Raw genomic sequence first — 20,152 nt, 5'->3', positions numbered from 1 at the left:
GCTCATAGGGACACCTCACCAAGGTTGGTGAGATAAACTCTTATCCGTTTTTAAACAAACAAAAAGTAAAACAGAGGGGGGTTTATTTGTTGGGGGGGGGGGGGGGGGGGGGGGGGGGGGGGGGGGGGGGGGGGGGGCGGGGGGTGAGCATGAAAATAAATAATTGCTGCACCTACTGGAACCCGAAACAAAGTCAGGCTGAATTAACGGTCATTTTTTACAGCAGAATTCAAACCCACAGATATTTTTTTAAGTGCACATGTTCTATTGTAACATCCCAACCACCGTGACAGTGTAACGAAAGTTAGAGTATTACTAGCTGCAGTAGTAGTCCTGGAACTAGTATTGGGATAGTTGAAGTAGTTGGTGTTTTTACTAACCGTAGTAACTGGAGTAACTGGTACCTGCCCAATTTGCTGGTCACACCTTTTTTTTTTTTTTAAAGCGCGCGCTGTTTCATTTCGTTTTCCGACACTTGTAGGTACACGTCTGCGCGCGACCGTGCGCTGCGTATTGCACGCTCACTGTACTGACGTCCAACCAGCATGGCGGTCAAGGTGACTTGAGGATCGCTTTCTTAGCGTTTTTCAAACCTTTACTTTGCTGTATTTGCATGTTTTCTGTTCAGCTTTCTTGTGTAGGAGCTATTGAAGCTAGACTTTCTGCTCCGGTGCGGATAGGCTGTCTCGGGCGCGGTGTACACCGACGCTGTAGCATCACTGTGCTAGCTGCCGCACAGCGGCGGCTGGCCTTGACGAGACATCCACAACCTCCGGGTTAGCGTTGAAATGCTAAACAGCTGTCGGATTACAAATACTGCAGTGTTTAAAAAAATCAAAAAATCACTACCGCTAGCTAAACTTCCATTTTTTCACAGCAGTCAACTATTAGTTTGCTTTCATCCTGTACTGATTGCCGACTTAAAGCGTAACGGTTTGTGTCCTCTTCATATGAGTAGTGTGCGCTTGCTAGCACTACAAACGGTAACGTTGGTTTGAATTTTTTGTAGAAAGGCTTGACTTGTTGGCTGTTCGACTGCTTCACTAGCTTCCTGTATATCTTAGCGTAATTGTGTGCCACGTTATTGCTTAACTTTTGTTTGCCGCAGTGGGTCATTTCTCCTTCACAGTCGTGAACGTTTTCAAGGAGACATCACCCCCTTAAAGCTTTTTGCTCGCTTTGCTTCGTGCTATGCCTAGCACGCCGCCAGCAAACACTCGCTTTTGCTTTGTTGGTGTTTAAAACCACTGTCGAAAACATCACCGTTATTTTGTTGTTGTTTTGTGTGTTGTTTTAGGTGCAATCTACCAAACGCGGGGATCCAAGTGAGCTTAAAGCGATCTTCCAGAAGGTAAGGGTTTCATAGACTGTTTCCTGAAAAAAATCAGCATTTCAGCACGTCCTGTTATGCGTAATGATATATTAAATCGATACATCTGTTAAACAGCTGTGTGTAGAGAAAGCTTAGCCTGAACTGTTTTTATTTGGTGAATGAGTTTGTAAAGTTGTGTCACGGGGTTTAAATTACAGCATAAGCCAGGATGTAGCTCAATAGCATGTTCATTAGTTTAGCCAAACAGTTTTTTCTCACTGAAGTTGAAGCAGAAACTCAGTTTTGATTTATTCTTGTTAAGTCAGTAAAAGCAGATGTGAGCGGTTGATACAGCGTTGCAAAAAATAAAGTGAAATATGTGATTTTTGTCAGCTGTCTGCTCGTGTTATCAGTGTGTTACAGGTCTACTTGGTGGCTGCTTTCAGAACCTCAGATAGTCGATCAGCCAGAGCTGTGTCTGGTGTTGTAGTTGAGGAAATTTTGGAGTCAAATTAAAGACTGAATTGTTCCATGTCAGAGGATACTGGTCTGTGTGTGACCATGTGATGTAATGAGAGACTGTGGCAACAGCACACTTGACTAACCTTCACCTTTTTCCACCGTCTTCAGTGTGGTGAGTGTGTGAGCCGCTGCGTGGTTGTCGTGTGGGGCAGCAGTTTTTAGCACACTGTCAATACAAAAGGTCAAATACCTTATGAGCTCCTGCCAGAAAACATTAGTCCACGTGTGCCCGCTCATGCTTAGTCCAAATGTGTTTCTGACATGTCATGTTGAACTGCACCATTCGTGACCTTGGTTGAGGTGCAGCATGAATAGTCATGACAGTTTAATAAGTGATGAATGGTGGTTAACTTCATAACTTATGTTAATAGTCTGGCATTAACTGGTTAACTTCACTTTTGTTAACCAGTTAACCTGTGATCTTTAACTTGAAGCAAACCTTATACATTATATTATGTTCATGCGTCACTCTTAGTGGCTTGGTTCGCTCCCAGGAGGAGAGACAAATCCCTTTGGGGGTTGTGTCAGGAAGAGCATTCCTTGTAAAAATCTGGCAGATGAAAACACGCAGAGCTGTCTGCCGTGGTGACCCCTTGTAAACAAAGGAGCAGCTAAAAGTAGCCACTATCACGCTCTTATCTCTGAACAATGTTGCCACACAGGTCTTTGGTTAGAAGAGCAAGTTGTGCACTCTGCTTGTCCAGATAATTTAAGGTCTTCCCTCTGTAGGCTGTTTTTTGATGGCTTTTTATGTGAGTCAAAAGGGCAGTTGTTGTATTTGTTTAGCATCACTTAACGGTATCCATGCTGATTTTATGTTTTGTTTCTCCCCTCTCAATTCAGTATGCTAGTGTAGACGGCAAGGATGGAGAGAGGTTCATGACCCCTGGAGACTTTGTCCAGAGGTATCTAGGACTACATACACAGATTCACCACAACCCCAAAACTGTTCAACTCATTGCTGCTGTGGCTGACACCACAAAGGACGGGTATGTACTGACTAAAAGCCTGTGCACGCACAAGCTCCCAGTTTATCAGCAAATTGACAGTTTATGGAGACATGTCTGATTGCATTGACTTTAAATAGGATAAATTACATAGTGACTTTGAATTTTAAAAAAAGCTATAAAGGTATTGTTTTTAGTCAGAGGTGAACAATGGTGTGTCTGTGCTGGCTGGCCTTCTATTTCATACAGAAACATACAGCCATATATGTTAACATGCTTTTATAGTGATGGTAAACCTGAGAAAATGTTTTGTGATTTGATCCTGGAAGCAGTTTTGGATGATCTCACCTTTGTTTCATTTCAAAGTCTTTAATCTCTTAATGATAGCTTTTAATAGTTTAACCTTCTTCTTTTTCTCTCTCTCTAATACCCATGCTCCTTTGCAGGCTGATTTCGTTCCAGGAGTTTCTTGCCTTTGAATCAGTGTTGTGTGCACCCGACACTCTCTTCATAGTAGCCTTTCAGCTGTTTGACAAGTCTGGAACTGGAACAATTTCCTTCGGTATTTATACCTGATTTAATACACATTTAGATTAAACTGTATACAGTTTCAGAGTGTTTTTGCGCATAGTTGATTGCACTGTGCTGAATCTATCCCTGTTCATCTATCCCTGTTCAAAGCAATTTCCATGGTTTCCTGCAGTGGGAAAGTAATTTCTCAACATGACATTGTTAATCAGATTACTCTCTAAGGCTTAAGCATTACACATGGATGGATTTATGTAATTGTTCTCATGCACTGTGTGTCCTCACTTTCTAATGCCACACACACAACTCTGTTGCGGCACTGAAATAATTTAGCCTCATTGTTTATAAAGTTTAAGAAAATTCATAAGTTTGGACACACTCACCCATTCATTTTTTTAAATGTGCATTCGTGCTACAGAGGATGTGCGGGACATCTTCAGCCAGACCACGGTGCACCACCATATTCCTTTCAACTGGGATTGTGAGTTCATCCGTCTGCACTTTGGGCACGACCGCAAGAAACGCCTCAGCTATATTGAGTTCACCCAGTTCCTGCAGGTAAGTCGACTGCCTTTTTATGCTTTCTCTTCACCTCTTCTCAGTTTCCTTTTTTTGAGCATACTGTGTAACTTTGACTATATTTAGATTATTTACACACAGCCTTGCAATGTCTTTTTAGGAGCTGCAGTTGGAGCATGCACGCCAAGCATTTGCCCAGAAGGACAAAGGGAAAAATGGTGTCATCTCTGCCCTGGACTTCAGTGACATTATGTCCACCATCAGGCACCATATGCTCACCCCGTTTGTGGAGGAGAACCTGGTCTCGGTGAGTGTTTCTGGAATCATGGAGAACTGTCTAATAGTATAAACTAAGGCTGAAATGGGATTAACATGATGTAAATCAAGAGCTTAAAGTTTACTGAAGTTTTGATCACTCACAAGTAGAAGTATAATCCACTGGATTTACCCTCAGCAGAGGTAAATCCTGTTCAGCTTCCCATCTGGGGTTATGAACCTTAAAGGATAATACCAGTCCTTTTTATACAAGACCCTGGTGCATTTTAAACAATTTTTTTTAAGCCTAACACTCAGACTCTTCAGTGTTCTCTCAATGATGCGTGCTTCCAGACTTTCCCACTTTCAGTCCTGGCCTTTATTGCCTAAAAATAGTAGGGGAAAAAAAATCAAAATTTCCCTTTGCTCCTTGAAGCAGAGATGCTGCTCTATTATAAGAAAATATAATACAATATATTGCAATATGTTAGTTATTTTAAAATTACTCCTGTGACTTTAGGATTAGTAAAGGAAAGTAAATGATTCTGGCATTTTTTTTTGTCAAGAGATTATTTTTACAGAGCAACAACTTGTCAAAGCTGTACCTGATGTGCAATGCCTTTTTCTTTCTGTCAGGCTGCTGGTGGAAGTACTTCTCACATGGTCAGCTTCTCTTACTTCAATGCCTTCAACTCTCTCCTGAACAACATGGAGCTAATCCGCAAGATTTACAGCACACTGGCTGGCACGCGGAAGGACACACTTGTGACCAAAGGTGCACATATCGTTCCATTACTGTGACGACATAACGTTCTCTTTCAGATAACATGTTGGATGCATGAGTGTCGTAAATGTTGATGTTCTACTGAAGCGTTCTTCCTGATCTCTCTCTGCAGAGGAGTTTGTTCATGCCGCCAACAAGTTTGGCCAGATCACGCCTATGGAAATTGACATCCTGTATCAGTTATCAGGCCTGCACTCTCCCTCTGGGTAAAGACACACTCAAGCCCAGATTCTTATGCTCAATATGCATTTGCCTGATAAAATGCTTAAGAATGTGAGTGATGATAATGGGGAAATGAACACATTTTTTCAGGCGTCTGAACCTTGCTGACATTGAGAGGATAGCTCCATTAGAGGAGGGATGCCTGCCCTACCACCTGGTTGAAACCCAAAAACAGGTAGGATGCTTGTACTGGGGTGGGTGCACAACCTGTTAGTAATACAGCAACTGATTTAAAAACCAGAACAAGATTTAAATGTTTCTGTGTGTAAACAACATTTTCAAACATCAGTCCGGCACTTAGTATAATACAGCATGAAAAACAATTTATCCAATAATATTTGTTACCGTTTGTTTCTCATCAGGCTCACGGGGATACTTCGAGGCCTATATGGCTCCAGATCGCAGAGTCGGCCTACAGGTTCACCCTGGGCTCCATTGCTGGAGGTGATCTTAACAGTGCTCTCAAGCAGATATACCAAAACTTGTGTTATTTACTGGATTCTATTGAGTTTGTCTTTTGGTTGTGTGTTGTGATTTTCTTTTTGTATTAATTTATTTTTTTTTTTTCAAACAGCCACGGGAGCAACAGCAGTGTACCCCATCGATTTGGTAAAGACCCGCATGCAGAATCAGAGGTCCACAGGATCCTTTGTTGGTGAGCTGATGTACAAGAACAGCTTTGACTGTGCTAAGAAGGTGCTGCGCTATGAGGGCTTCTTTGGCTTCTACAGAGGTAAGCCCACCAGTATTATCCTCCTGTCTCTACATAGGACACCGTACATTTCTCCACTTCTGTTATTTTGTTCCTCACTGTACTTTTTTTTTTTTTTTTTTTTTTTTTTTTTCCTGCAATACCCAGTTTCTTGCCGAAAGCCACTTATTGCATTTAATAACTTTGAATTGAATGTGTCTGTTTTTTGTTTTTTTTAAATAAATGTCCCTCTTACATTTCTTCACATTCATGTTTGCCCAGTATTGCTAATGAGTCTTGTAACTCACTCTCCCATAATGCCCCACAGGTCTGCTTCCTCAGCTCATAGGTGTGGCACCTGAGAAGGCTATCAAACTCACAGTGAGTACCTTTCATCATAAAAGGCTTTTTACAACCGCAGGGTGCTCTCAGGGTAACTGAGACCTACATACATTCTAGAGCTATTTGTATTTGTATCTGAAAGGAATGCTGCTCGGTTTGTTTAGCAGTAAATAGGTCACAACCACAGCAAGCAGTTGAGACGCCATTCTCAGAACTGTGCATTTATTGTGTTGCACTGTTTGTGATAACAAGAGATGAAAAGGAGGCATCCACTGAAAGCACCCTTTTTGTGTCCTTTTAAGTTTTACAATGCAAATTTAGCTGTAAATGTTTTCTTTATCTTTTAGTACACAAACATTAAACTTAGAAAGAGGCTTCCTTCAATGTACTACAGCTTCCGGTGTTGCTGATGGGCTCCAAAAGCCTGAGTAACAAACCCTTTGCTGTGGTGTTTATCTTAATTATAATCTTGTTCAGGTTTCATCATTTTCTCTCTATGTTGCATCACTGTGTGTGGAAACCCTTAGGCAGTTGAGAGAACATGTTACTGATTTTTTTTTTTTTTTTTTTTTTTTTTTTTTTTCCTTCTCTATTTCCTGTGTCACACATAGGGTTAAAAAGCCTGGATTTCACTGTTGGTCCATTTTTGTGTTTAATCTTTAGAGCTATTTTTAGTTGTTTTGTTTGTGCAGCTAATATCAAAGTACATGTCTTTTTTTTAAGTTTGATCTTTTTCAGATTTGGCAGTTACTAGTGTTGTACTATGTCAAGTTCAGTCACTGGACAGTTACATCACTCAAAGTTTGGTCATGTGCTGCAGAGTACCTAAGCTAAAGCAGAAGCTAAAAAAAAAAGCCAGGGTTCTAAGAACTCTGACTGTTCCTAGTACATGCACACAGTACAGACACACTAGATAAAGGGAGACTGAGAAAAGGTTTCTGCCATATAAAAGTACCTGTACACAATGCATAACCCTCCTTATGTCTATATTTATTTTCTTTGTATACACAGCATTTCAACAGTAGTTTACAACATCTTGGAAGTTCAATTAAATAAAACAAAATGAAAAATCAGACTAAATGGACTTCTGTTCTCACTGGCAGGGCAGACGAGTAAGACTTGAAGCTTAGAAACAGTGTAAATAAGTATTGTGTGAAAGCATTATGTTAAGGGAGCTCCACAAAAGTAAGATAAATCTGATTGCGTTTGTGCTTTCTTCTGTTTTTGTCCCACAGGTCAATGACTTTGTAAGAGATAGGTTTACTGACAAAGATGACACAATTCCTTTGTATGCTGAGATAATGGCGGGTGGCTGTGTAAGTACTGAGTCCGAAACTTTTTTATCTGTGTGTGATTGTATCAGTGAACGGTCAATAAGTAAATGTAGATAGTCACACAAGAGAGTGTGCAGTAACATGCACGGGGTCCTCCAATTTGCTGGATTAACTTTCCTGCAGATTCCAGCTTGCATTACTAACAGTGGATGCACTGCTGAATTGCACCCAGAGTGAACTCGATGTCCAATACAGCATGTTCTTTTTTTCTGTTTTTGTGTTTGATAGCGTTGTTCATCATTACACACATTGGCCCAGCACCCCTAACCCTCCGAGGAAATGGCAAAGTAATTGATTGATCAGGATTTAATTTTTACTTTTGATACTTTTTCATGAGAAAAACTTAGGTCCCATCCCTGAGCCGCACACATGTGAGATGCAGGAGCAGATTTAAAAAAAAACACACAAAGAAGTATTCAGTGTATATACCGTATTTTGCGGACCATAAGGCGCACCGCATTACAAGGCGCAAGATCAATGAACGGGTCTATTTTCATACATAAGGCGCACCGGGTTATAAGGCGGATGATAAAACATATGTAGAGGGAAACAAAAGCATCAGGTAAGTCGAACTTTATTCAACTCATTCACAATAACTCAGAATATTGTTCAGTTGTAACAAATACAGAAAAATACACTCACATTTTAAATCATTCATCTTCCACAAATCCATCAAATTCCTCATCTTCAGTGTCTGAGTTGAACAGTTGGGTGATTTCAGCATCAAGCATGCCGGGTTCCCTCTCTTCATTATCCGAGTCAGTCTCGTTGTTGTTGTTGTTTTGTTTTGGTTGCGTCAAACAGCAACCATTTAATTGTTAATAAATAGGGCAATTTTTGCTGGCAATCTGTCGCCATCTTCTTCAACATCTTAACAGACGCTCGATTTATATTCTTTATTAATGAGGGTAAGAACAAGTCATTTCTTCATTTTATATATAAGCCCTTCAAAAATCCTGTGCACCTTGTCTATTTACCGATATAAGCAAAGAAAAAACATTTATTTAAAAAAAAAAAAAAAAAAAACGAAATACCTTTTTGACTCAACACCGGAAACCTGAAAACTCCGCTGTCACTGTGTTTTGTGTACATACAGCGCTCATACGCTGTGGCATCGCCCAGACCTCTCTTCGGCACCGAGGGGGACGGCACACACACCCCGGACCTCGATTCGTCCTTTAGCTACTTCTAGTGACTTTTGAGACAGCCAACAGCGAAAGAACACAAAAGTTGGCAACAGCGCCGAATTTGTCTCCGGTGGCTTTGGCTGCTTTTTTGGCTGCTTTCCACACCTGCACTCACAGCTTGTTCCTGTGTAATGTCATCAGTAGTCATTTTGTGAATCGATGATGGGCTATTTTACAGAGTTCAGTGAGGTCTTTGAGCTGATCTGCCAGACCGGAGGCCATATCGCTGCAGTCCACGCAATGGTGCAGTGGTGTGGATGCCTCGACCATTGGTGGTCAGACGGCAGGGCTCAAATTACACAGACCAACCGACATTTTCTAACTATTTGAACATTAACACTGGGTGTTACCCCCCCAATCCCCTGTCATATGCTTTGTACGCTCTGGAAAATGTCTATTTGTTAAGCTTACCAAAGTCGCACTAAAACATTGACAGATTTTTGAGCACAGTGTACGACATAAAATTGGTTCAAGGTCAGTAAGCACAACAAGAATTCATACATGAGGCACACCAGATTAGAAGGTGCACTGCCAATTTTTGAGAAAATTTAAGGATTTTAAGTGCGCCTTATAGTCTGAAAAATACGGTATATGTCATCTGTTGCCTCCTTTCCTTGTGTATTTAGGCTGGAGCCTCTCAGGTGATCTTTACCAACCCTCTGGAGATTGTGAAGATTCGCCTGCAGGTCGCAGGTGAAATCACCACTGGACCTCGAGTCAGTGCACTCAGTGTGGTCCGTGACCTGGGCTTCTTCGGCCTCTACAAGGTAACATTTCAAGTAGTACTACCAGCATTCTTTCCTCCCTGTTGGGAAAAAATCTTTGTCAATAACTTGCACTTAAACTTTCTGGTACGTATGCACACATGCTGTCTTTGCATCAGTTTTTCATTGGTGTATTTTTCTGCCATTAATATGTCTGTAGGGTGCTAAAGCTTGTTTCCTAAGGGACATCCCCTTCTCAGCCATCTATTTTCCCGTGTACGCCCACACTAAGTCTCAGTTAGCTGATGAACAAGGCAGGGTGGGACCTTTGCAGCTTCTTACTGCTGGAGCGATTGCAGGTGACCTCAGATTATAATTCACAACATGAAATCAAGTAATGCATTGATACTATTTTAAAGTTTGTGTTTTAGCTGAATTAAAGTCAATTGTACAATTTTCACTTCTCCATAAAGCGCAAAGGCCACATTTTACACCAGCTTGATGACACTCTGCTTCCCAGGTATTCCTGCGGCTTCCCTCGTAACACCTGCTGATGTCATTAAGACACGTCTACAAGTTGCAGCGAGGGCAGGACAGACCACCTACAATGGAGTTATTGATTGCTTCAGGAAGATTTTGAGAGAGGAAGGTTTCAGAGCTTTGTGGAAAGGAGCTGGAGGTGTGTGGCTGTGTATTCCTGGACAAATAGACGCAGTGTGTCTCGGATTGTTTTTGCATTTAAATCAGCATGAACTGTTTCCCTTTCTCCAGCTCGTATGTGCCGGTCTTCTCCTCAGTTTGGTGTGACTCTCGTGACCTACGAACTCTTGCAGCGGTGGTTCTACGTTGACTTCGGTGGACAGTAAGTTCATCTTTTTTCGAATGTGTGTTTAAAGGAGAGTATAGCAGCCTTATTCTGTACTCTAGGTGGACATGGGGAGAGGCTGTTGAAGTACATACTGTGTAGTTACCAACCAGTTAAAACTTGTTTGAAGAAACTTTTTGTCGGCTCTTAGAATTTGGTTTCTAAATATCATAATTACCTGGTGTCAGGCCCGTTTTTCTCTGTTGGACGTAGCGGAGGCTCACCAAGTAACCAAATGTCATGTTATATTGCACTAAGTTCCACAAACATTACTACTGTACACCATTTTGGAATCACTGGACAATAAATGCCTATAACGTTGTTAAACAACTTTACACCTTCATTTATATATTTTTAAAAACAAAACAGTATGCTTGTGAAATGACTATTCCTTCCTGTCCTCTCCTCTCCACAGTCGTCCTTCTGGATCCGAACCCATTCCCAAGTCTCGAATCTCAGAGCTTCCTCCCATTAATGCGGACCACATCGGAGGTTACCGCCTTGCTGCGGCTACTTTTGCTGGTGTGGAGAATAAATTTGGACTCCACCTTCCTAAATTTAAGTCCTCTGGTGTGGCTTCCATACATCACTCATCTCAAGCACCATAGAGGTTTCAATTTCCATATCATTTTTTCATCCCTCTCCACCACTACCAGGAGCCAGACACTCAGATAGACACACAAATGAAGCACACAGTTAACACACACTCCACAAATACAGGCCGTTGACTTAGGAACAAACAACACCAACCCGTTACCCTCTTCAGGGCAAAAGGTGTGCTCCAGTGGTCACTAGCCAGCCATAGAGGTGGAGAGCTGCCTGCAGCTGTGTGCCACAGAGCAGACAGCGATGGGGACCAGAATCTCTGACTGTGTTGAATCTTCAGTGGCTGTGCGCTCCTGGCAGCTCCATCCTTTCTGTTCTTCTCAAAACGGAGCCTTGGGCACTCCTGTCTCATGATATGATTTTCATTTTGTTTTCTGTCTGATACTCAGTACGAGTAGGACTTCTCTTATTGGACAGCGGGCATAGAAAATATTAGCTTGATCTGCACGGTATGTGGGGCTTCACTCTCAGCCTGTCTTCATTCAGGAGGCTTCTTACTGTACATATTGCATAACTGTACTGAGAAGATGTTACAAGACAGAGGTCCATAACATTCAGTCAACATTGTGATTCAGTAACTGTAATGTTATGGGATTGTGGGGCCTCGGGTCCATGTCTCTGAGAATCACTCTTACTGATGTACAGAACTTTTCAAGTAAGTGTTTTCTTGATTAAAAAGAATCACGAGCAGAGAATTAGTTATTAATAAATTAAGTGTATCTCATTTGAGTCATTGTATTTTAAAGAAATAAATCACCCATATGGTTTTAATTTTACCAGTATGTCTCAAATTTTATTCCAGTGGGAAAGTGCAACCATCAATTCTATCAGGAACAGTAATGGAGAAGAATACAGTACAAGTAGTTTAAGCAGAACACTGATCTCATTTTACATACATGTGGTTGCTTCAGTGTGTTTAAGCTCTTTTTAAATGTTAAACTGACATTTTTACTAACTTTGTGAGGCTGGATGTTGAATCCATCAATCATGGAGGGAATGAGAAACTGGATGGAAAAGCAAAATAAAATAAAATACTCCCATTCTGTCTTTAAGGTAGTTTCCAACCTTTGCTTCACAACTTCATTTCAAACTTTAGTTTATTTAGCTCTGCTTTTTAAAGAGTATGTGTCAGGGAAATGTTTCCAATAACATTAACCTTTGGTACAGGGAAAAAAAGCATCACTTTTTGACTGTATTAGTGTCAATAAATTCAAGCCAAGTAAAGTAACAGATCTCCGCCTGTTTAAAAAGCTTGTAGTGCTAATTTCAGGATTGTACAATTCAAACTCCTTAGTACAAAGCAGCGTTTTTAAAATGATACACAATATTTAAATAAGTACAACCACCATGATAAATATTAAATATTGTAGTGGTTAAAATGTAAGAATGACACGCTTCTGCACAGGCCGTGTGTGTGGGTGCCTTAGCTGTTTTAGTAATCAAATTCAAGTACTTCTCAGGATCGAGTTTTTGTTCTTTTGAAAGGTTGCCGGCTGTGCACAAGCGTGTCTGGAAAAACATGTAAAAACACTCAAACGGTAATAAAAAGGTGCAAGTACAAAGGTTTGCATATTTAAAAAAAGAGCTGAGTCTGTTGAGGCCTCAGGAGAAGAGCAGTTTCTGGAGCCCTGAGGATGTTATCAAAGCTAGAAGTTCAGAGTGGACAGCCACACCTACGCTGAAAATCACTTTCCTCTATTCCTCTAAGCTGAACTTTCAACAACTTACTCTGGTTTCTGTACTACTACTACACCTGACATTCATTGTTCCTACAAACGTACTCTAAAACTCTTAAAGAGGCATTCAAAAACACATCTAAAGCTGCCACTTCTATCCATTCTAGCTCTGCACATCTCCTCAGGCCAACATGTAGAAGATGGAAAAGCTGGCAACCAGAGAGAGGCGAGTGCAGCTCCTCTGGCAGTCTTGTGTAATGTGCTATAGGTGTATAGTGGACTGGAGAGAGGATTTTAGGAGCAGTTGTGTGTGTGTGTGTGTGTGTGTGTGTGGTGGTGGGGTACAACATCACACGTTGGCCAGTTCCTCAGCTTCATCTCGATTCTCATTGATTTCAGCCAGCGTCCTGACGAAGCGCGTCCACTCATCTGCCTTAGGAACGCAGATTTGCTGCGGGAAGACAGACGCATGTCAACGGAGGAGCTGGGGGGGGGGTGGAACTGACATTACATACAAAAATAACAAATCTCACCTCGCCTACATCGTAGACCTGAACCTGTCCCTCCGAATCCCCAGTGGCGATCTCCTTTCCAGTGTGAGACCATCTGACACGGTTCAGTGCTGGAGCCCCATCCACATACACACTAGCAGTTGGAACCTAAAATACACACACAAGCTTACAAAGAAGCAGATAGATGCTCAGAGTGCTTTGTAACAGCCATGCATTGCATTCTCTGTAAAATCTGAAGCCAATTCTGTTACCAAGGTAAGAAATTCTGTGCATCGTGTGTGCATACTTCAGTATCATTGTTGAGGTTCCACAAGTCCAGACGTCCAGCTAGGTCCACACAAGCAAACAGAGCAGGGTGCGTTGGCGACCACATTGCATCGTAGACATAGTCACAGCTGTCTTCGAATGAGTACAATGGACGGGTACTCTACAGCGGAAAGCGTGGATGGAAGAGAAAGAAAACAATGGATTTTTGTATGGAAACTGTTCTAAATTTGAATCATGGCGCAGTTGTGCGTTCTGGTATGTCTCACCTTAGTGCTCCAGAGTTTGACGGTCCAGTCAAAAGAGGACGAGATGAAGAGGTGAGAGAAATCGACGGGTCCTCCAGCGCTGTGGCAGCTCAGCCCGGTAACCGGACCATGGTGGCCTTCAAACACTTCAGTGATGCCTGCCTTACTGTAACACACACAACTCTACTACTTGACCCTTGAACCCCAACGACTAACCCTTCACACTCGCCCTTAATGTGTGGCCCAGAATTCAGATTTTATCTTTGAACAACAGACATTTCGAGCGTTCTCACCTGCCGTGGCGACAGGCGGTGTAGACGGAGCCATCCTCGCTCCCCACCACAAAGTTGTTAACATCACCCAGAGGAAATGCCATGGAGGTGACAGCCACTGCTTTGCTCTGTTTGAACACCAGCTCCAGACTGTCCTGCAGGGAATACACGCACAGCCTCAGACAGAACAGCTCATGTTTACGTCTGCGTGTCTGTACATACATCCATACATCTTGCATACCTGCGGCTGGGAGAGCATATCGAGGCTCCAGGAGCACATCTTGCCATCAGTGGAAATGCTGATCAGGTTGTTGGCGTTTTGGGTTCCTACCACGTTCACACAGTAGACTGGATGCTGCACACAATGGCGCACAGTCAATACAACATTAAAAAAAATGCAGAAAAAAGTGTGTGTAGATAATGAAGGATAGTGTGGTCCAGGGCATTACTGTGTGTGCAGCTGCAGATAGGGGAGTTCTCTGCACAGGGGTGCGCTTGTTGCTCCTGTTGTCCCATAATACTATCTGTCCTGAATATGTTCCACCCACCACAAGGTTGGGGTGAAACTTTGCAAAGCCTGCTGACATCACTTCAGACTGGGGAGAGACAACAATAATCTCTTAAGTATTTCCTATTCCATGTGGAAAACTGAGAGGCTTGCCAGACTTGAAATTCATCTTTTACCTGGCAGTGGAAGATGTATTCAGGGGTGGGCTTCTTATACTTCATGTTCCAGACCAGTGCCACACCATCAGGCTCATGTGGCGCATCCTCGTTGTTGTTATATGAGGCCACCAGCAGCTCCGGATACTAAGAGAAATATTAGGCGCAGACAAGAAACAATGGTGCCTAGTAAGATTCATTCAATAGCAGAAATGTAATTAGTATTCAAATGTAATGACATGCCATGCACATAATTACAGTTCCTTCATTTTAGTTAGGAGTTACTAATTAGATGTAAACCTATATGGGGGAGCCTGTTGCTGTTACAGACACATCTGAACCTGTCCTACCTGAGGTGACCAGTCGAGACAGGTGACAACTCTGTTTTTAGTCCAGCGCTCATCTGCAAACTGTCTGTTCAGAACCAGCTTTGCACCAGCCTGCAAGTCACTGAAGGGGACACAGGGAAATTAAATCACCCCTTCCTTGCATCTGGTTACCATTTCATTTCTATTTTCCACATTTAGACTTTTTTTGTCATGCGCCTCACCCCTCTTTATCCTCTAGATCTCTGCCGCTGTAGTCGAAGCAGACATCCACCTGCTCAGCCAGAGCTCTCTCCACAATTCTGCTGCCGTGCTCAAAAAACGACAAGAAATCATCGGAGTGCAGCACCTGCAGCTTTTCCTCCTCTGTCAGCTCCTTGGGGCTGTCTATGGATATAAAGGAAGACGAGTAAATGCTTGCTTTTTTTCAGTTATTTAGAAAATAAGTGGTACGGAAAGAGTTGAAAAAGGCACTAAAAGTATAAATGTTTAAATTGTTTTTCCCACCAGCAGTGTTAACAGCCAGTGCACACAAAGTTTACATGCTACAAATGTCTGTCCTTACCGTCCTGCTGCTGTTCACCCTGCTCATCTTTGTCCTCCTGGTTGTCCTCTGCTGGTGGAGGAGCAGTTATCTCCTCATCCTCTTCCTCATCTGGAAAACACAGATGCGGATTCTTTTTTCCTCCCACTACTCAGTTTTGATTCAGCTGGGGTGAAACTTTAGGGAAAGTGTTTCTTTACCTGCTTTTTGATCAGTGTGTGTCATTGACTCCGTGGGTGTCTGCGTTTCCTTGGAGTACGACACCATTTCCTTCGGGAGAAAGTCCACCTGGGTCACTTTGGACATACCTAGCCTCACAGCTCCTCGTCTACACATACATTGTGGAAATAAACAGATGCATACATGCGTTTGCAGTATGAAACAAAAATGAATGCAAATTTTTACATGTATAGACATAAATAATGATATATGCATTGGACATATTTGGACAAAACTAAGATGAAACCACAAAAAAAAACAAAAAAAACAATTAAAGTTGGAAGACAAGCTAAAGGAGAGAGGAGGTGCAGTACCCCATCAGCTCAGAGTCGGAGTGGAGTTGCAGAGTAGAGGGGTCAGGATCCCAATGCAATGTCCTTATACAGCCAAACCATCAGATATCATTAGTAAGAGACAGAGAAAAAGGAGGATAAAAACAGGAGGATGAAACAAAACACAGAAGACAGACAAAGGGTGAGCCATATAAGAGATGTTAAAGATGGGAGATATGGCAAAAGGAAAGCAAGAAAGACACAGAGAAAAGTGCGTGTTAATTAAGAAACATCAGCGTGCTGGTGAAAAGGCAAAGAGACAGGTCAGAATTCATCAAAGTACAATAAACTTGTTAATACACACACACATTTAGCATGCACTTAATGCACATTTAACTGACTAAATCACATAAGAAAGAATGACCAATCCCCATCTCTCTCACTCTCTCTCTCTCTGACCTTGGTCCTGCGTTTCCATCGCCAGAATCTTGACTTCCTGCATCGCTGCCGACAGATTTGTTGGAGGGAGACATTGGGGCAGGGACTAGGTAGTGAAACAGACATGTATCTTCTGTTACTACCCTCAGGGCCTGAGCTGCAAATGTGTGTGTGTGTGTGTGTGTGTGTGTGTGTGTGTGTGTGTGTGTGTGTGTGTGTGTGTGTGTGTGTGTGTGTGTGTGTGTGTGTGTGTGTGTGTGTGTTTGTCAGAGGGTGAGTGACGGGTGGGTGAGTGAGGGAGATAGCAAGTGAGGAAGTGAGTGAACGAGGGAAGGGACCGAGGTACAGAAGTGTGTGAATGAGTGGGTGAATGCATGCAGTAAAGAGGACAAAACACAAAAGGACAGACAAAGGGGGAGAGAAGAGAGAATGAAAATAAATGGCAGGCAGGTTTTAGGTGTCATGCGCAAAACATGTAAAACATCCACATATTGTGTTATGGAGAAAGCGATGAGTGTGAGACTGAGCCAAACCAGAGAGTTAAGAGAGATCTGTGGAAACGCTGCAAATACATCAACCAAATGAGCAGAAAGTTATGGCAGATAAGTGGAGGTGAACATTAAAAACAGGAGCATGCTGGCAGTGTGGGTTTACCGTGGGGTACATCGGGCGTGATGCCAACGCTCTGCAGCAGAGCCTCTGCCTCCCTCCTCTTCCTCTCCAGATCCGAATCTTCATGACCAGCTGAAGATCCACCTGCTGCCTCACCTCCACGTTTAGTGTCTCCCTACAGAGCACGGCACACAATCATCTTCAGTCTCACAGTGTGACTGCTGAGCTGACTTTCTACGAAATATATGCAATAGTTTCTATCACACACATCCTTCTTTTTCTTCTCTTCCTCTTTTCTCTTCTTCTCCTCTCGAATCTGGGCAATCCGTTGCTTCTTCCTTTCCAGTTCAGCCTTGAGCTCACTCTTGTCAGACATCCTGCAGGACAGAACAGGTTGTTACCAGATAACAAATGACTTGTTCACAAATATGAGTTAAATCATTTTTCACTTACTTGAGAGCAACAGTGATTCAGACCTTGACAAGCTCAAAGGGTGTTGAGTAGGGCTACAACATATTTTTTTTAATTAAAATCTAATTTAAGTGTTTGTAAATGACATGTAATGGATTTTCTGTTACATTTTTAAGCCTTTAGTCAAAGAAATTGTTAATGATATTTATTCACCAATAGAGCCCGACCAATTCATTGTCAGTCCATTACTCTCGGTGGCTATTACCTATTTGGCGGCGTACATGTATCAGTATTTATACAATCAATAAATGAAAATTAGAAAAGTAAAGATGAGACCTCCTTCTTAGTGTTAAAAATCCTGTATCATTCATCAAGCCTTTTTTCGTATTTTTGTTTTTTACTTTTTTTTTGCATGCAGTCTATCATTACATGCTAATTACGTGTATTGTACAGGCTAGCTATATTGTTAATCCATGTAATGAAAGCACTTTGGGTCATCTTCCATTGTTTACATAAATAAAATTAATAGGAGCTTCCCCTTTGATTTAGAAACTTCACGCATGACTGCAGCAGTCCTGCTGTTTAACCTGAGATTTGCCCAGAGTTAGAGTAGCCGTGGGCCAGTCACACTGGTAACATGTGAACACCAGCCAGCTGCTGATAACAATGTTCCCTTTATCTCTTTTCTCCATAACGGCCGACTTTCCATAAATACAGAAACCAAACATAAAGACAGAGATTGATTAATTCAGTCATAATTAATTAAAAAATATATATTAATAGTTATACGTTTTTAAATTTTTCTTATAAGGCTGTTAAAAGTCGGAGCTAGCAGCGTTTAAAGCACTGACGTGCACACAAAAACGCCACTGTGTCCAAAACACATTCACTTCTTCGGTGACCACAGCTGAGATGCTCAGCACCGCTCCACCCAACTGCGGGATAAAACATAACATTAGCTGCTGCGTCCCCCTTTCATCTCGCTCCTTAATCTTTAACTGCTAACTTTGCTTATTCTTCGGGGTGTTAAGGTTTCCATGCAGCCCGGAGTTTGTCAAACCTGTTTCTAATCCAATAAACTGCTGCGCTGTCAGCACAGGCGGCTAGTTGTGCTAACATGCTAATCTCCATGGCAGCCGGCAGGCCCGCTGTTACAATGAAGCGGCTAACGGAAGCATCCCGTTCAACCAGCGGCCAGGCTTTTCTGCTTTGTGTCACCGCACACGTGTTAAAGAACATGGTTATAAGAGTATAATAACGTACCTGATGTCAGAAGATAGATTTACGTAGAAATACGACAAAAGAATCCAGTTTGTTGGACGTTAATTGTGAGCGGAGGTGATGGAGACGGAGACTGATGATGCTGGAAGAGACAGCAGCGCTTAGCTCTTCTTCTATAGGGGTTGGACACAAAGATGCTAAAGTAGAGCATTAGCGCCTCCTGCTGGCGCAATCCCCACTTGTCCGTCTCTTAAAGCACAAAAAAACTAAATATATACATGCATGGTTTCATTGGTTTTGTTTCATTTTCAAGTAAGTTATTACAATTAAACAGACTTTTTAAATTACGTATTTGTACAGCCCACACTTTGCAAATTACTGCATTCAGAGATAAATTTAGGAATTTATTCTGCAAGTACTGATTTATTATTATTAGCTTCACCATCACCATCACCAGTGATGGTGAACCTAATTTTTAGCAATTGCACATAAAACATCTTAGATACAGCTTTATATAAAATTGCTATTATTTGGATTATTACTAGGTGGCTAGGTGTACAGCAAAGAGAGAGGTGGCAAAGAGGAAGGAAAAGGCTTATAGTGAGCTGTATGTGAGGTTGGACACGAAGGATGGAGAAAAAGACTTTTATCGAATGGCTAGACAGAGAGCTTGAGCTGGAAGAATGATCAAGAATGGAGATGGAAATGTACTAAGGACTAGAAATAATGTGTTGAGGAGATGGAAGGAGACATTGAGAAACTGATGAATGACAAAAATGAGAGAGAGGAAGGTGGATGGAGGAAAGTTACTGAATCAGGAAGAGCAGAGGTATTTGTAAGGAGGAAGTGAGGGCAAGTATGAAGAATATGAAAAGTGTAAAGGTGGTTGGTCCAGATGACATACCTATGGAGGCATTTCCATGTCATCTGGAGAGGGTAGTGGACTTTGTTTTCCTAAATCATTTAACACAATCTTGGAGAGTGAGAGGATGCCTGTGGAATGGAGAAGAAGTGTACTAGTACTGATTTTCAAGAACAAGGGTGAGATGCAGAGCTGTAGTAAATACAGGGATGAAGTTGATACCCCATGAAGATATGGCAGGTATACGCTAGAGAAAAGATGAATGATAGTCAGTAGAAGCAAGACAGAATACAGTACATGTGTGTCAATGAGAGGAGACAAGGAGGGGGGAGAGTGGCTAGAGATGAGTGTCGGGGTGATCTGTGACAGAGGGATGGCAGCAAGAGGGAAGGGGAAGGTTTACAAGATGGTAGAGAGACCTGGTATGATGTATTGTTTGGTATAGTTTGATGTGTAGTTTAGTTTGACACTGACAAAAAGACAGGAGGCCAAGCTGGAGGTGACAGAGCTCAAGATGTCAAGATTTTCACTGGGAGTGACCAGGATGGACAGGATTAGAAATAAGTATATCAGAGTGACAGCTCAGGCTTAGTGGTTTGGAGACAAAGTTAGAGAGGCAAGGCTGAGATGGTTTGGACATCTACAGAGGAGGGATAGTGGATATACTGGGTAAAGGATGCTGAATATGGAGCTGCCAGGCAGGAGGCAAAGCCCTCGGAGAAGATTCATGGATGTAGTGAAAGTGTCATGTGGAGGGATGGTGTGACAGAGGAGGATGCAAAGGATACTGTAAC

The 20,152-nt window shown here is 42.1% G+C and overlaps 2 protein-coding genes across 6 annotated transcripts; one reads left to right on the top strand and one right to left on the bottom strand.

The window, feature by feature from the left end:
• Positions 1 to 284: 284 nt before the first annotated feature.
• LOC115796469 (calcium-binding mitochondrial carrier protein Aralar1-like) lies at positions 285 to 11,594 on the top strand. Of its 2 annotated transcripts, none has more exons than XM_030752890.1 (18): positions 285 to 557; positions 1,298 to 1,351; positions 2,678 to 2,823; positions 3,228 to 3,343; positions 3,728 to 3,867; positions 3,989 to 4,135; positions 4,720 to 4,858; positions 4,980 to 5,073; positions 5,180 to 5,264; positions 5,452 to 5,533; positions 5,664 to 5,822; positions 6,109 to 6,161; positions 7,358 to 7,438; positions 9,270 to 9,410; positions 9,568 to 9,706; positions 9,868 to 10,026; positions 10,119 to 10,209; positions 10,628 to 11,594. In XM_030752890.1, exons 1-18 carry the CDS (start codon positions 546 to 548, stop codon positions 10,818 to 10,820), a joined length of 2,031 nt encoding a protein of 676 aa, XP_030608750.1. In that variant the 5' UTR covers positions 285 to 545; the 3' UTR covers positions 10,821 to 11,594. The 2 variants fall into 2 exon arrangements, with proteins under 2 accessions (XP_030608750.1, XP_030608749.1); XM_030752889.1 differs by lacking the exon at positions 285 to 557 and adding an exon at positions 936 to 983.
• LOC115796470 (cytoplasmic dynein 1 intermediate chain 2-like) lies at positions 11,584 to 18,677 on the bottom strand. Of its 4 annotated transcripts, none has more exons than XM_030752891.1 (17): positions 18,539 to 18,677; positions 17,133 to 17,241; positions 16,907 to 17,039; positions 16,274 to 16,409; positions 15,857 to 15,919; positions 15,524 to 15,651; positions 15,345 to 15,434; positions 15,004 to 15,166; positions 14,804 to 14,903; positions 14,475 to 14,600; positions 14,240 to 14,386; positions 14,032 to 14,145; positions 13,812 to 13,945; positions 13,540 to 13,684; positions 13,293 to 13,433; positions 13,028 to 13,153; positions 11,584 to 12,945 (listed from the first exon to the last, which is right to left on the bottom strand). In XM_030752891.1, the coding sequence occupies exons 2-17, from the start codon at positions 17,238 to 17,240 to the stop codon at positions 12,844 to 12,846; spliced, it is 1,956 nt and encodes a 651-aa protein (XP_030608751.1). In that variant the 5' UTR covers position 17,241; positions 18,539 to 18,677; the 3' UTR covers positions 11,584 to 12,843. The 4 variants fall into 4 exon arrangements, with proteins under 4 accessions (XP_030608751.1, XP_030608753.1, XP_030608754.1 ...); XM_030752893.1 differs by having other exon boundaries at positions 16,274 to 16,358; XM_030752894.1 differs by lacking the exon at positions 15,857 to 15,919.
• Between the last annotated feature and the right edge of the window lie 1,475 nt (positions 18,678 to 20,152).

The sequence above is a fragment of the Archocentrus centrarchus genome, chromosome 17, assembly GCF_007364275.1.
Source record: "Archocentrus centrarchus isolate MPI-CPG fArcCen1 chromosome 17, fArcCen1, whole genome shotgun sequence".
NCBI classification, from domain to species: domain Eukaryota; kingdom Metazoa; phylum Chordata; class Actinopteri; order Cichliformes; family Cichlidae; genus Archocentrus; species Archocentrus centrarchus.
The sequence above is the reverse complement of the archived record's forward strand: the minus strand, read 5'-3'. Positions and strand labels throughout refer to the sequence as shown.